The 13,483-nt window shown below is 39.6% G+C and overlaps 3 protein-coding genes across 3 annotated transcripts; 2 read left to right on the top strand and 1 right to left on the bottom strand.

The window, feature by feature from the left end:
- Positions 1-1,936: 1,936 nt before the first annotated feature.
- Positions 1,937-5,201, bottom strand: LOC130985411 (GDSL esterase/lipase At5g45920-like). Its single transcript, XM_057908375.1, has 5 exons — positions 4,690-5,201; positions 4,398-4,613; positions 2,678-2,745; positions 2,427-2,591; positions 1,937-2,339 (listed from the first exon to the last, which is right to left on the bottom strand). Exons 1-5 carry the CDS (start codon positions 4,786-4,788, stop codon positions 2,180-2,182), a joined length of 708 nt encoding a protein of 235 aa, XP_057764358.1. The 5' UTR covers positions 4,789-5,201; the 3' UTR covers positions 1,937-2,179.
- Positions 5,202-6,647: 1,446 nt separating this feature from the next.
- Positions 6,648-8,610, top strand: LOC130985412 (pentatricopeptide repeat-containing protein At1g28690, mitochondrial). Its single transcript, XM_057908376.1, has one exon. It carries the CDS (start codon positions 6,860-6,862, stop codon positions 8,429-8,431), a length of 1,572 nt encoding a protein of 523 aa, XP_057764359.1. The 5' UTR covers positions 6,648-6,859; the 3' UTR covers positions 8,432-8,610.
- A 1,308-nt stretch (positions 8,611-9,918) lies between these two features.
- On the top strand, positions 9,919-12,738 carry LOC130985413 (pyruvate decarboxylase 1). The gene is made up of 7 exons (XM_057908377.1): positions 9,919-10,758; positions 10,845-11,008; positions 11,130-11,691; positions 11,758-11,846; positions 11,935-12,052; positions 12,137-12,325; positions 12,432-12,738. Exons 1-7 carry the CDS (start codon positions 10,291-10,293, stop codon positions 12,600-12,602), a joined length of 1,761 nt encoding a protein of 586 aa, XP_057764360.1. The 5' UTR covers positions 9,919-10,290; the 3' UTR covers positions 12,603-12,738.
- Positions 12,739-13,483: the final 745 nt, after the last annotated feature.

A 13,483-nucleotide genomic window follows, 5' to 3' on the forward strand; every position in this document is an offset into this window, starting at 1 on the left:
TTTATAGATTCATTAGCCTCATTTTATTTTGGAGGCTATAAGTCATAGAATATAATTGTAAATTTATAATTAATTTATATTTAAAAAGCTATAGTAAATAAAATGAGGATTATAAATAAAATTATGGAAGAGTTAATTAATGTTGAGGCCCAAAGGTGGAGATTTGGTACATTTTTTATTTCTTATTTTGGGAAAAGGTGCAGATCGGCCCTTGAAGTAGTAGCCCCTATAGCGTATAACCCATCTTACTCACTGTGTGTGCAAAACCCCCGAAGTCAAAAAAAACTGTGCAATTAGGCCCATTTGATTTAACGATGTTTAACTCCCTTTAGTCAACTCTCATCTCTCATCTCGCTCGCTCAGCTCTCTCTTTCTCTCGGCCACTCCACCGCCGCCGCCACCTTCCACCACCATCACCACCAGCTGCTCCCCCACGACGCAACCGCAGCAGCTGAACGGCAGCAACAATAGCAGCCGAACAGAAGCAGCAGCAGCCGCCGAGCGCAGCAACAACGCGTGAACTCGGCCGCGCCGCCCTCGTCGCGCCGCCGCCTCACCCTGCCACCGCCACGACCCTCCTACGCCACCACCCTCGCGAAACCAGCCAAGGAGGCCGTGGAATCGCAAGGGAGACGCCAGAAAAACCCCCTGCTCTCTCGCCTGAAACTTGAACAAGAGCTCAAGTGGGCTCTCTTCACATGTTTATTTCGTCGCCGATCGGCCACTGGGCCACGAACCGGCAACGCGTAGCCGTTCACCCATCTTCAAGAATCGAAAAGCTCAAAAAACTCTCTACATCTCCCGAACCAACAGCCGCAATACCCTTCGGCGAAGCGACGTCGGTGAACAATCTCTTGTTTGCAGTTCCCGAAGTTCGAATTCTATGATCCAAAGACTCCTTTCTACATGTCGCCCCAGTTCCTGCCACCAACCAAAATCGACAATTTCAAGGTAACTATGATGGTCTTCAGAAAACCACAAAGGAGAAGGTGGTGATGGTGGATTGCGGTGGTGCCGAGCGGCGGCTCCAGGGCGGCGGCGGACAGAGGTCGCGAGAGAGAGAAAGAGAAGCGAGAGGTGGTGGTGGTGTCGGAGCTAAGGCGTGGCTATGGCTAAGAGCTACTGCAACTGCGGTGGCTGCCGACGAAGGGCAGCGGTGTGGTTGAAAGGAGAGAGGCCGAGCGAGTATTTTGAGAGAGAGAGGGCGTTTGGGTGATTGAAGTGAGGGCCCCACACATTTGAATTTAAAAAAAAATAATAAAAAAAATCTTACTAACGGGAGTTAAACGGTGTTAAAGCAGAGGGGCCTAATTGCACGGTTTTTTTAACTTCGGGAGTACTATAAAACAATTATAAATCACGATGTAAAATAATATATGTCGAATTTCGACGGGTTCCACTCTAGTTCATCACATTCATTATAAGGCTATCTTCATCGCTACTTTAACGATGAAGCTAATTAAATAAGATGAACGATTCGTATTAGCTTTAACCATTATATGACTGTGACTAATAAAACTCACGTACTCAGGTAAGATTAAAATGAATATTTATATATTTTGGTTTGTATCATCATATTTTGCAGAAGAAATAATTACTTTTAAATATTTAGACTTCAGGTAAAGTAAAAGTTCAATAGAATTGTTGCGCCAAGAGCTGTTTCTGGTTTTGTTTGTAGATAAAGTTGTATTCCGGCCAGATTAGCAACTGCCATGCCGGATGGCCACAATTTAGTGTGTCTCGCCTTCTACGGTGTACCACTCTTAATCTTTCTATTTTATAATAGTTTAATGATTAAACAAAAATTCTAGCTAGCAATATTAATGTTTAATGGCCTAAAATCTTGATATATTTCTTGAACAAGATAGCTAGATATGGGTTCACAGCAGGAATATCCAAACTCTCTGATACTGACCAGTTATATATACCATCAAAGTTTGCTAAATTATGATCAAGGGATTATATTATAATGCAGCAACTTATACTACTGATAGATTACACACACCATCTTAAAGTCTACAAGAGGGAGAAGAGAAGAAGATCGAACACATATAAGCATGCTTTTCGATCCAGGTGGTGTTGGTTTAGTATGGTATAGAGCTATATTATTTCCAATCCGCTGCGCTTTCCACATATTGTGAACTGAAAGCTTGAGCAAAAGGTCGTCGTCCTCCTCCGTTTAGTTCGCAAACAGCTTGAGTGGATCGTTCGGGTCGATCTCAGAAAAGAGCGGGAAATCTGCTGGCAGCGTCTCCAGGCTTACTTGTTCTTCAGCAAGTAGATTAATCACTTCCTCAAATACAAACTTATTGCCTTTCTGAGTGAGATGCAGGCCATCACTGCATATCCAAAGGATAATTAATTTCTTTTTTTAGGGGTTGGAAAAGACTCGTAGTCATGTATGGTGAGAGAGAAGAGAAGAGAACCTCAAAAGAGCCTTTTTCCAGTCAGGACGTTGCTGCATTTTGTCGTAGAGAGGGATAGCTGGAAGCCCACATTCAGCTGCTACGTCGAGGCAGTGTTTGGCATATCGACCAGCTACCTCATTTGTCCTCTCGGGAAGCCCGGAAGGGTTGTTGGCATAAGGATTTCTACAAAAATTGGATTAATTAGCAGATTACATAAAAAAAAATGACTACAATATGCAGTAAAAATAGTTCAACAAGAAGTGTATTACAGGAGACGTGCATCTTCATCGATTGGAGGAGGTGTGATGAGGATGATGCGCGTGGATGGCCATTGCTTCTGCAGTCATCATCAGCATTAATCTACAATAAGCCTTTGAGACTAAAACACTACATAACTGATCAGTACTAAAATTCTCAATAACAGTTAAACCATGTTCCCCAAGTAGGATGATGACAGGATTAATCAAGAAAAGGGCATCACTTGGAGTAAGAGCACCTAATATTCCAAGTCACAAAACAGAGCGTTTTCGAGCAAGAATGCCTCCTTGCTCGAGAGGCCATCTTATTAGTGAGTGTTAATAATTCACCAGCGGCTTTTCTAAGTGACATACTAAAGAAAAAAAGAAAAGAAGAATTTGCAATGGTCTACATTATGCATGATCCAGAGTCTACCGATGAAGAAAAACATGAAACAAAATAATCATTAAGAAAACTCATGTGGGGTGCGATGCAACTATAATACTAGGGGACTAGAGTAATTAAAAGGGTAGTGAATTGAGCGGGGCAACTCCATGCATTTGCCTATCTTGAGAGTAGCAAAAGATGCTATCAAGTGGCAAACAATGATAGCGATAACTGGGCCTTCTTGGGCATTTACTTACTAAATTCATCTTTACTAAGGCCCATTCTTCCATGGGTTCTTCAAAATAAGTAAAAGATATTACACATGTAAAAACAAATTATAAGAATGCCCTCTTTTATAAATGCCACATGAGCAGCTACTTTCATGTTCAACATTAATGTTTTCTACATTTATATAACATCATATGAATCATTGTCACAGCAGCAATATGGATAAACTGTCATTATCCAACGCTATCACTGCTAGTAGCCAGTACTAGTAACTTTAGAAGAGAGCAAAATCATCCATTGGCATATCAATGATGGCCGCGTGCAATAATGAAACAAAACATAAGATTGGCATACTGTTTAATTTTGTTTCCGAAAGGGGCTTACTGTTTAAATTAAATGAAGGATCTCCCATATTCCTTGCCTTCTTTACTTTTATTTGTTGGAAAGGGGAGTGAATTTTTTTACACATCTAGATACTAATAACACTCCCACAAAATATACTATTAACATTTGTGCACGGAAAATGTTTTTATATTTATAAAAAATTGATGTCAACTAAATTATCATATTTATAAATATAATAAAAAAAATTAATTTTAACTGAATATATTTCAGCTGAATATTAAAAAAATAAAAATTAAAAATAATAAAAATAGATTTATTTTTTTAAAAAAAGTACTCCCTTCGTCCCGCCGAGCTTGAGGCGTTTCTTTTGAGCACGAGAATTAAGAAGTTGTAGATTAGTGTTTTAAGTGTGTAGTATATATAAAAGTGATAAAGTGGAAGATAGAAGATAATAAGGGTACAATTAATTTTGTAAATTAGTGCTTTAAATTACCTAATTTTTGCCAAAAAAAAAAAAATGACACAAGCTCGATGGGACAGCTCGAAAAAGAATACAACTCAAGTTCGATGGGACGGGAGAGTAGTATAAAAAAATAATGTTTTTTTTTTTCCAATTTTTGTGGTTACCTAAAAAAGGGTAGAGTATTATCTGTAAAATGAAAATAAATCCATAACCACCACATTCATGTTTCCGTGGCCCACCCCCACAGCGCGCACGCCCTTGCGGTTGGACCGGGGCGGGCATGTGCGGAGTGGTTGCAGAGTAGTGCAGTTGATTTTATTTTATATTACCTTGAAAAAGGCAACAATGGCGAGAAGATTCTGCTTGTACTCATCAAGCGGCACGTGCTGAAAACCGCCGTATCTGTCCGGTAGCGCTGCGTCATTGGCGCCGAAGAACACCGTGACCGCGAGCGGAGCTTCGCCGGTCGCCGGAAAGACTTTCTGGATGACCTTGAGAGCCCATCTGGTGTTGTAACCGCTATACCCTCTCAACACCACATCCGCCTTCAACCAAACCAAAACTTCGCATCAATAAAAAGCCACACGCTTACAACATCAATAACACACACACACATATTACCTGGCGCGCGAAGTGATTTGCGAGAGAAGCACCCCATCCGCCGTCGCCGAACGACATCTCAGTGATTGAGTCGCCGAACAGATAAAGTTTGGGCCTCATTTCTCCCACTCTCTACTGTTGTTAATTTCAATGAATCGTACACTAATACTAATATCTTCAAAGTAAACTTAGAAAGAAAAAACAAAAGCTAGATGAAGGAGCAGAAGAAGAAGAAAACGTTTTCGGCAGTTTCGGAAAGTTTATTAAGGTACAGAACAGCTGAACAGGTGGTGGTGATGCAAAAAGGCTGGATTTTGTGAAGACAAAGGTGTAAGAGTTAATTAATCGTTGATGGGCCAAAGACGGCAAATTTGGACTTTTTTTATTTTATAAAATGGAGAGGTTCGATTTTAGAGATCTGTTTGATGTGGTAGGTTTATTTAGACAGGGTGAATGCAACATTGGATGTGTCATGTGTGTTATGTGAAATACATACTAATTTTAATAAAATGGTTGACAAATGTGCTTCCTCCGTTGCAATAGAAATAATCACTTTTCTTTAAGCACGAAGAATAAAAAGTTGATTATTAAGCTTTAATTGAATATGGCCCACTAAAACTTAATGTTATTAAATGTAATTTTTTTATCTTAATTAATAAATTAATTAAGATATCATTCTTCAACCTATCGTCTTGTTCTTGAGCCTGTCCCATCTCTAAGCCATAGGCCCATAGTTTTGTGCAATATTCAAGAATTGCAATCAAGTTTCTTGAAAATCTAGCACCAAGTTACAAATTCTAAAGAAATTTTGACCTCATCACAATGAAAAATGATATTTAGTAAGCAGCAAGATTCACACCCCACATCATACTGACTCAATCAGCATCAGGATCGAAGAGAGAGAGAGAAAGAGACATCGAGAATAGTAGATTTTCATCGACGACACCAATGAGAGAGACATCGGATCACAAGGTCACTATAATCGACTGTAAAGCAATCACCTAAACAATTCGATCGGAGATCGCCGCCAAAGTCAACCGCCTCTTCGAAACGTACGACAAGCTCTCTCTCTTTCTCATTGGATTTGCTTAATTTGTAGCTTTGATTTTAGCAAGAATGCAAAATATTCTATTAATTGTAGGTTTTTAGAGTTTATTTTAGGTTCATGGTTTTAGTTGTTGTGATTGTGGGGCAAAAGAAGGATTCATAGAGGCTAGAGCTATGTGAATATGAAATGGAACGCTTGTGCAGAAGTTGGAATTAAGTCGCTTGATGTGGACCTACCAGAAAAGGTGGGTTTAGTGTCGAGGACGCCGAAGAGAGAAACGTCAGACCCTAAAGAATCGAGGGTCCACGACGGAGAATCGGAGCTTCTCTGTCTTTTCATGGTGCGGCGGACAAAGTGAGGCGAAAGTGTGGCTAGGGTTAAACTTGTGTGATAGAATAAGTTTTAATTAGGAACTCTAATTAAACTAATTAATTGAGTCATTTATAATGAGACAAACAAAAGTAGTACTTTTATGGGGACAAGCAGAGTTTTTTTTAGTGTAAAAAAGGTCCTATAAATATAATTATTTTTGTTCTTTTAATGGTATTGAGCCTATCAAAATAAAAAAATTAAAGAACAATATTTTTGTAAATATTAAGTGTGAATGAGATTTAAAATATAGGAGATAGTTTTTCATAAAAGAAATAATACAATTTTCGTCCAGAAGACGAAATTAATAATAAAACAACAATCTCTCTGGACGAAGATGACAATGGATATTAAACTCCATTTACCATAAATCCAGATCTCTATTTTGAGATTCAGAACTTTGACTTAAATCTCGATTAGGAATTTCGGATTTTAATTTGGATTCTAATTCTTCAGATCCACACTTGGTCCAAATCACTCGTTCTTTACAAATTACGTAATTTTATATAGAATTAATTAATATTTTATTTTTAATATATAAAAGTAAATAATTTCATATATTGATTCAATATTCAACCGCTCAAATGGTGGTTGGATAAGTAGAATTTGATACTCTATTTAACTAAAAAATAAATAAATCATTAAGTGGAATTAGAGATTTTGTTGGAAAGGAAATAAGGAATGAGTGAAACCTCAATCACCACTCCTGGTTTCTGAATCTGAGATTCAACTTGGACTAATCATCTCCTTCTTTGATATCTAAATGGGAAGAAAATGAGGCATGGCAGGTTTAGCAATATCAGTGCCCTAGTTCAACCCACAACGAATTGCCCACGAACAGAGCTCAACTCTGTACCAGTATTTTCTGTGGCATCGGAGCTGCAAAATTACATAAATTCCGATCACCCCTCTCAAGGCCAGAAGATCCATTCCCGCATTCTCAAAATCGGGTTCATACCCAATGTCAACATCTCCATCAAACTCCTCATCCTCTACATCAAGTCTTCCTGTTTATTGTACGCGCGCCAGGTGTTCGATGAAATGCCTCATCGAACTTTATCGGCCTACAATTACATGATAGCGGGCAACATAAGACATGGCTTTGTGGAAGATGCATTTGAATTGGTGAGAGAACTCTGTCTTTCAGATGAGAAGCCTGATGCTTATACATTTTCGATGATTTTAAAGGGTTCAACCAGCGGGTTATCTTCGCATGCTGTTGCGAGGGAAGTCCATGCCCAAATCGTGAAATCTTATATAGCTGGTGATGATGTGCTTTACACCGCGTTGGTCGACTCGTATGTGAAGACCGAGAGCATTGCTTACGCAAGGAGAGTGTTCGATTTAATGTTGGATCAGAATGTGATTTGTTCTACGTCGATGATCACCGGTTACATGAACCGAGGCCGTTGGGAGGAAGCAGAGGATGTGTTTGACAAGACTCACGAGAAAGATGTTGTGGTTTACAATGCCATGATTGAAGGATACAGCAAATCGGTTGAAATGGCGAAGAAGGCTTTAGAGATGTATATTGAGATGCAGCGTCTGGATTTTAGGCCTACCATATCTACGTATGCAAGCGTTATCGGCGCTTGTTCTCTCCTGTCCGCGTTTGAAGTCGGCCAGCAGATTCAAGGGCAGCTGATGAAGACTGAGTTTTTGCCTCACATAATGATAGGCAGTGCTCTGATAGACATGTACTCCAAATGTGGTCGGACCGAGGATGCAAGACGCGTTTTTGACTACATGCCTAAAAGGAATGTCTTCTCATGGACTTCAATGATTGATGGATATGGGAAGAATGGAAGCCCAGGAGAAGCTCTCGCACTCTTTAGTAGGATGATCAATGGCAGCCGCATCGTCCCAAATTATGTGACGTTTCTTGGTGCACTGTCTGCTTGTGCCCATGCAGGGCTGGTTGCTAAAGGGATGGAGATCTTTAAGAGCATGGAAGGAGTTTATTCGATGAGGCCAAGAATGGAGCATTATGCTTGTGTGGTTGATCTGTTAGGACGCGCAGGAAGGTTGAACGAGGCGCTTGAGTTTATAATGCAGATGCCCGAAAAGCCCAACTCCGATGTGTGGGCAGCGTTGCTGAGTTCTTGCAGATTGCACGGTGATGTAGAGCTCGCTAGAGCTGCTGCAAATGAGCTTTTCAGAGTGAAAGACAAGAGCAGGGCGGGGGCGTACGTCGCATTATCCAATACACTAGCTGATGCTGGAAGGTGGGAGGGAGTGAGCCAGTTGAGGGAGCTGATGAAGGCTAGAGGAGTATCTAAAGGCACAGGGTTCACTTGGATAGGGACAGATGCAGGTTTGGAAGCTTTCCATGCTGGGAGGTCCTAGTAAAGAGTTCAGCATATTTAACGATTACCATTATCTAAACTATTTATTTCGAGTATGTTTATGGATTACGAAAATCCTTTCCTTCTTGCACGTAGTTGGTGTTTGAAAAGTTCTCAACATCTCTTTGATGAATTGGAGATGAAGATGAGGTATAAATGCATAATATTAATAGAGATCAACAGTAGCGTATAATTTATGTTCCAATTGGATCGGCCCATCATGAAGTAAGCTGCCAAAATCTCCACTCTTGTGCCTAGTCCACTATTTAGTACTCTATATAAAGCCCATTGGGCCTGATTGATTATTCTATTTTTGGTACTCGGTCCTATTATTTTTAGCTTATATTGATTTGGTCCATTTTTATAAAAAATAACAATGACGTGAATTCTATTATTTTTAATTTATTTATATATATTTTTTATTTTCGTGTTTAAATTAAATATTTTTAGCCAAAAGTAATGGGAGGGGGGAAGTATACGAGAAATCCATAACCACCCGAAAAAGATTAGAGAGATGCTTGTATATAGAATGGTGACCGACGCGAGGCTTGTATTACTAATACATTATGCTTGTATTAGTAATATATTATGTTGACCGACACAATTGCATATGTAATGGTCAAGAAGATATTATTTAATAAATAGAATATCAGACATGATTCATTGATTCTTCAACTGGTCACAGTGCACCAATACATCTTTACCGATTCTGATATCTTGTTTTTTCTCATAGACTTTAGCGTTCTACTGATCAAACTTATTATATAAATAAAAAATATTATCGTTTTAACTTTTACTATTATTTTGATTCATCTATAATATTATTTTCACTTTTATTAAAAAATATTATCGTTTTAACTTTTATTATTTTGATTCATCTATAATATTATTTTCACTTTTATTTATAACAATATGATCTACAAACTCCACTCATAATAATAATAAGACTCAAACTCCACTCACAGCAATTGTGGAACGTTCCTTTTGGACACAAAATTTAAGAAGTTGGTGTTTAATGAAAAAGTGAAATGAAAGAGAGAGTTAATGAAAAAATAACTTTAATTTAATTCAAAAGAAAATGACTCAACTTCGTTGGGACGATCTAAAAAGAAATACGACTCAATTTCGTTGGGGCCGGAGGAAGTATTATCTATTATTTTCTTAAAAACTCGTGTCGTCCATAAAGTGGAAACGATATCGTGCACATGTGAAGTATTATATAATGAAGTTTAATTAATATTTTTTACTACAAATTGAAACTTAAAGAAATTATATGCTCTAAAGATTACTCAATTATAATAATCAATTATTAATTAAGCTATTATAATTTCTAACTAGACTAATTAAATTTGAGCACAAGAGGTTGCAATTGAAGAAAACAAATGGTTAAAACTTAATAATAATAATAATAATAATAATAATAATAATAATAATAATATACGAAATGAGACATAAAACAATGTAATAGATGAGGCCTTGTATTGGAATGAGCCGCCTTGATCATCAAACCACCTACGCTTATTTGAAACCAATAAGCACCGCCTCTGGTTTCCCCAGATGCTTGCTAAACCACCATTGTTTTCCACCTTTTTCTTTACTATTGCTCCACATTATTCACCCAAAAAGTCTAAACAAACATAAAATAATCACACAGTTGCCTCCTTTAGTCCTTTGCGACGAACAATACCGCTCCACAAATCAAACACTAAATTCTACACTGTCTTCTCCTCGTAAACTGCCCACAGTGTTCAGTTCCTTGAAAGCTAACAACAAATCTCAACCTCTCCTATAAATCCACCCCTCAACTCTGCCACCTTTCCACCTGCAAACGAATCAATATTCTCAAAAACTGATCGATAAATGGAAGCTAGTAACGTGATCCGCGCCGCCGCCGTTACCCCTGCTCCCGCCGCCGCCGCCACATCGTGTGGAACGCTGGGGCGCTACCTGGCACGGCGGCTGGTTCAGATAGGCGTGAGCGACGTGTTCGCAGTCCCCGGAGACTTCAACCTAGCCCTGCTCGACCACCTCATAGACGAGCCGGGGCTGAAGCTGGTCGGCTGCTGCAACGAGCTGAACGCGGGGTACGCCGCCGATGGGTACGCGCGCGCCAGGGGAGTCGGCGCCTGCGCCGTGACGTTCACGGTGGGCGGCCTCAGCGTGCTCAACGCCATCGCAGGGGCCTACAGTGAGAACCTTCCCGTCATCTGCATCGTCGGCGGCCCTAATTCCAACGATTATGGAACTAATCGGATCCTGCATCACACCATCGGCCTGCCGGATTTCAGCCAGGAGCTCCGCTGTTTCCAGACCATCACTTGTGCTCAGGTAAATCGGCTTTGATTTTATCAGCATTTAGTATTAATTTGGGGAAACAGAGGTATTAGCGATTTCAATAGTTTGTGTGATTACAGGCTGTAATCAATAACTTGGATGATGCGCATGAGTTGATAGATACGGCGATTTCGACTGCTTTGAAGGAAAGTAAGCCGGTGTATATAAGCATAAGCTGCAATTTGCCAGGAATTCCTCACCCCACTTTTGCAAGAGAACCTGTCCAATTTTCACTCGCACCAAAGTAATTTGATTGCTTTATTAATATCATTATCATCAAAGATTGCATGCTTGGTTAATTGTTATATTATAAAGAAGGTGGAACAGGGCATTAGTATGAAAATGTAGCTGTTAATTTGTGACAGGGTGAGCAATGAGCTTGGTCTTGAAGCAGCTGTGGAAGCAACAGCTGAGTTTCTGAACAAAGCTGTTAAGCCAGTGATCATAGGAGGTCCAAAGCTAAGGGTTTGCAAGTCGCAAGGGGCTTTAGTGGAACTTGCAGATGCTTGTGGCTATCCAATAGCCGTGATGCCCTCGGGGAAAGGGCTTTTCCCCGAGCAGCACCCGCACTTCATCGGGACTTACTGGGGCGCGGTCAGCACCAGCTTCTGTGGCGAGATTGTGGAATCTGCTGATGCATATGTCTTTGTTGGCCCTATCTTCAACGACTACAGCTCGGTTGGCTACTCGTTGTTGATAAAGAAGGAGAAATCTGTGATCGTGCAGCCAAACCGCGTCACAGTAGGCAACGGCCCTTCCTTTGGTTGGGTTTTCATGACAGATTTCCTCACTGCATTGACCAAAAGGCTCAAGAAAAACAGCACGGCCATGGAGAATTACCGGAGGATATATGTCCCTCCCGGCATTGCCTTAAGACGCGATAAAGATGAGCCCTTGAGAGTCAACATTCTCTTCAACCACATACAGGTAAACATTAATGATACTACTAGATTGAAGTGGCTAGAAAATCTCAAGTACTGGAATTCATTGCAGGAAATGCTGAGTGGCAATAGTGCAGTGATTTCAGAGACAGGAGACTCATGGTTCAATTGTCAAAAGCTTAGCCTCCCAGAAAATTGCGGGTACTTCATCTCCCTCAAAGTGTAATATTATATTGCTTGCAAGAATTTCAACCCCTTTAATACGAACTCGTTTCCAAATTCTGTACAGATATGAGTTTCAGATGCAGTATGGATCAATTGGGTGGTCAGTTGGAGCAACTCTTGGCTACGCTCAGGCTGCTAAAGATAAGCGCGTCATTGCCTGCATAGGCGATGGAAGTTTCCAGGTGAAGTGCAATTCACTCTAATTTAGAATAAAGTCGATCTCCATGAATGCATATCATGAAGCAGTAGTAGCTATTGTGACACAGGTGACAGCTCAAGATATTTCTACCATGATAAGATGTGGACAGAAGAGCATCATATTCCTCATTAACAATGGAGGATATACTATTGAAGTCGAGATTCATGATGGCCCCTACAATGTGATCAAGAACTGGGACTACACAGGCCTTGTGGATGCTATTCACAATGGACAAGGCAAATGCTGGACTGCCAAGGTAATTAGCGTACACATGATCATCTAATTAGTGGAAGTTGAGCAAGTCCTACTATATATACTTTCATCTTCTCTAGTTTGTAACATGTTATTCTTGGCAAGATCAGGTGAAAACGGAAGATGAGTTGGTGGAAGCCATAGCAATGGCGACAGGCACGCACAAGGAATCCCTGTGTTTCATTGAAATATTTGTTCACAAGGATGACACTAGCAAAGAATTGCTGGAATGGGGATCTCGTGTTTCTGCTGCTAATAGTCGACCTCCCAATCCGCAGTAGATCATGGGACTTCACTCTATCATATGCTCAAAACTAATTTATATTGCTTTTCTGTAATTAATTTCTCAACTGTGTCTCGTTTTTTTGCTTCTTCAGTTTTCAACTAGTGAAATAAAATAAGATAGTATTAGCATCTTGCACCAACTCTATTTACTTGCTAAACTAAAGAATAGAATGTACTCCAATAAGTACTCGTATCCAAGTTTGCAACATCATCTAGGTAGTATGGATAGTCACATTTCACTTCATTTTACAATCCAACTCAAGGGCATGCTGAGCTCAAACATGGGCAAAAAATGACTTTATTATTGAAGGTGTGAACAAGCAACCCTAATATTAATAATTAAGTAAAAGTTACAATTTAAATGCTAAGGTGTACTAATTATAAATTCTAACTGGATATAAAGGATCAACAGTAGCAAGCATTAAATTAAATTAAATCACAATAAACTGAAATTGAAGAAAAAATTAAGGAAAAAAAAATGTTACGCTATTTGGGGAATTCTTTTTTGGGTGAGGAAGATGAAGTTTGGTTTGGGTGAGGAAGGTCAAGTTTGGTTTTTAGTGATAGACGAACATGTATTGAGGAAATTGGGGTGAAAATTGGATTGAATGCTATCCAGATTTTGGTGTTATTTCACAGGGAGCAGTTTCTGCAACATGATTTTTGGTTTTTGATTTTTGGTTTTTGACTTTTTGTCCGATTTTTCGATTTGATAGAGGGGCGAGGGACGATCGCCGGCGTTGCCATCGCCGTCGCCGGCGCCGGCGGTCAGAAAATGGCTCAGATGCAGTGAGAAGAAGAATGTGGACTACACTTCATTAATTTTTTAATTTTGTTGGACCACACTTAATTAAAACATAACAATCCTTTTCTTAAT

Source organism: Salvia miltiorrhiza, chromosome 5, assembly GCF_028751815.1.
Source record: "Salvia miltiorrhiza cultivar Shanhuang (shh) chromosome 5, IMPLAD_Smil_shh, whole genome shotgun sequence".
NCBI lineage: Eukaryota > Viridiplantae > Streptophyta > Magnoliopsida > Lamiales > Lamiaceae > Salvia > Salvia miltiorrhiza.

Excerpts from the sequence above, each read along its gene's own strand:
- LOC130985413 (XM_057908377.1), top strand. The coding sequence starts at position 10,291 with ATGGAAGCTAGTAACGTGATCCGCGCCGCCGCCGTTACCCCTGCTCCC. Across the intron at positions 10,759-10,844 it reads AGACCATCACTTGTGCTCAG|GCTGTAATCAATAACTTGGA; the intron begins GTAAATCGGCTT and ends GTGTGATTACAG. Across the intron at positions 11,009-11,129 it reads CAATTTTCACTCGCACCAAA|GGTGAGCAATGAGCTTGGTC; the intron begins GTAATTTGATTG and ends AATTTGTGACAG.
- LOC130985412 (XM_057908376.1), top strand. The coding sequence starts at position 6,860 with ATGAGGCATGGCAGGTTTAGCAATATCAGTGCCCTAGTTCAACCCACA.
- LOC130985411 (XM_057908375.1), bottom strand. The coding sequence starts at position 4,788 with ATGAGGCCCAAACTTTATCTGTTCGGCGACTCAATCACTGAGATGTCG. Across the intron at positions 4,614-4,689 it reads CAAATCACTTCGCGCGCCAG|GCGGATGTGGTGTTGAGAGG; the intron begins GTAATATGTGTG and ends GTTTGGTTGAAG. Across the intron at positions 2,746-4,397 it reads CCATTGTTGCCTTTTTCAAG|AAGCAATGGCCATCCACGCG; the intron begins GTAATATAAAAT and ends TGATGACTGCAG.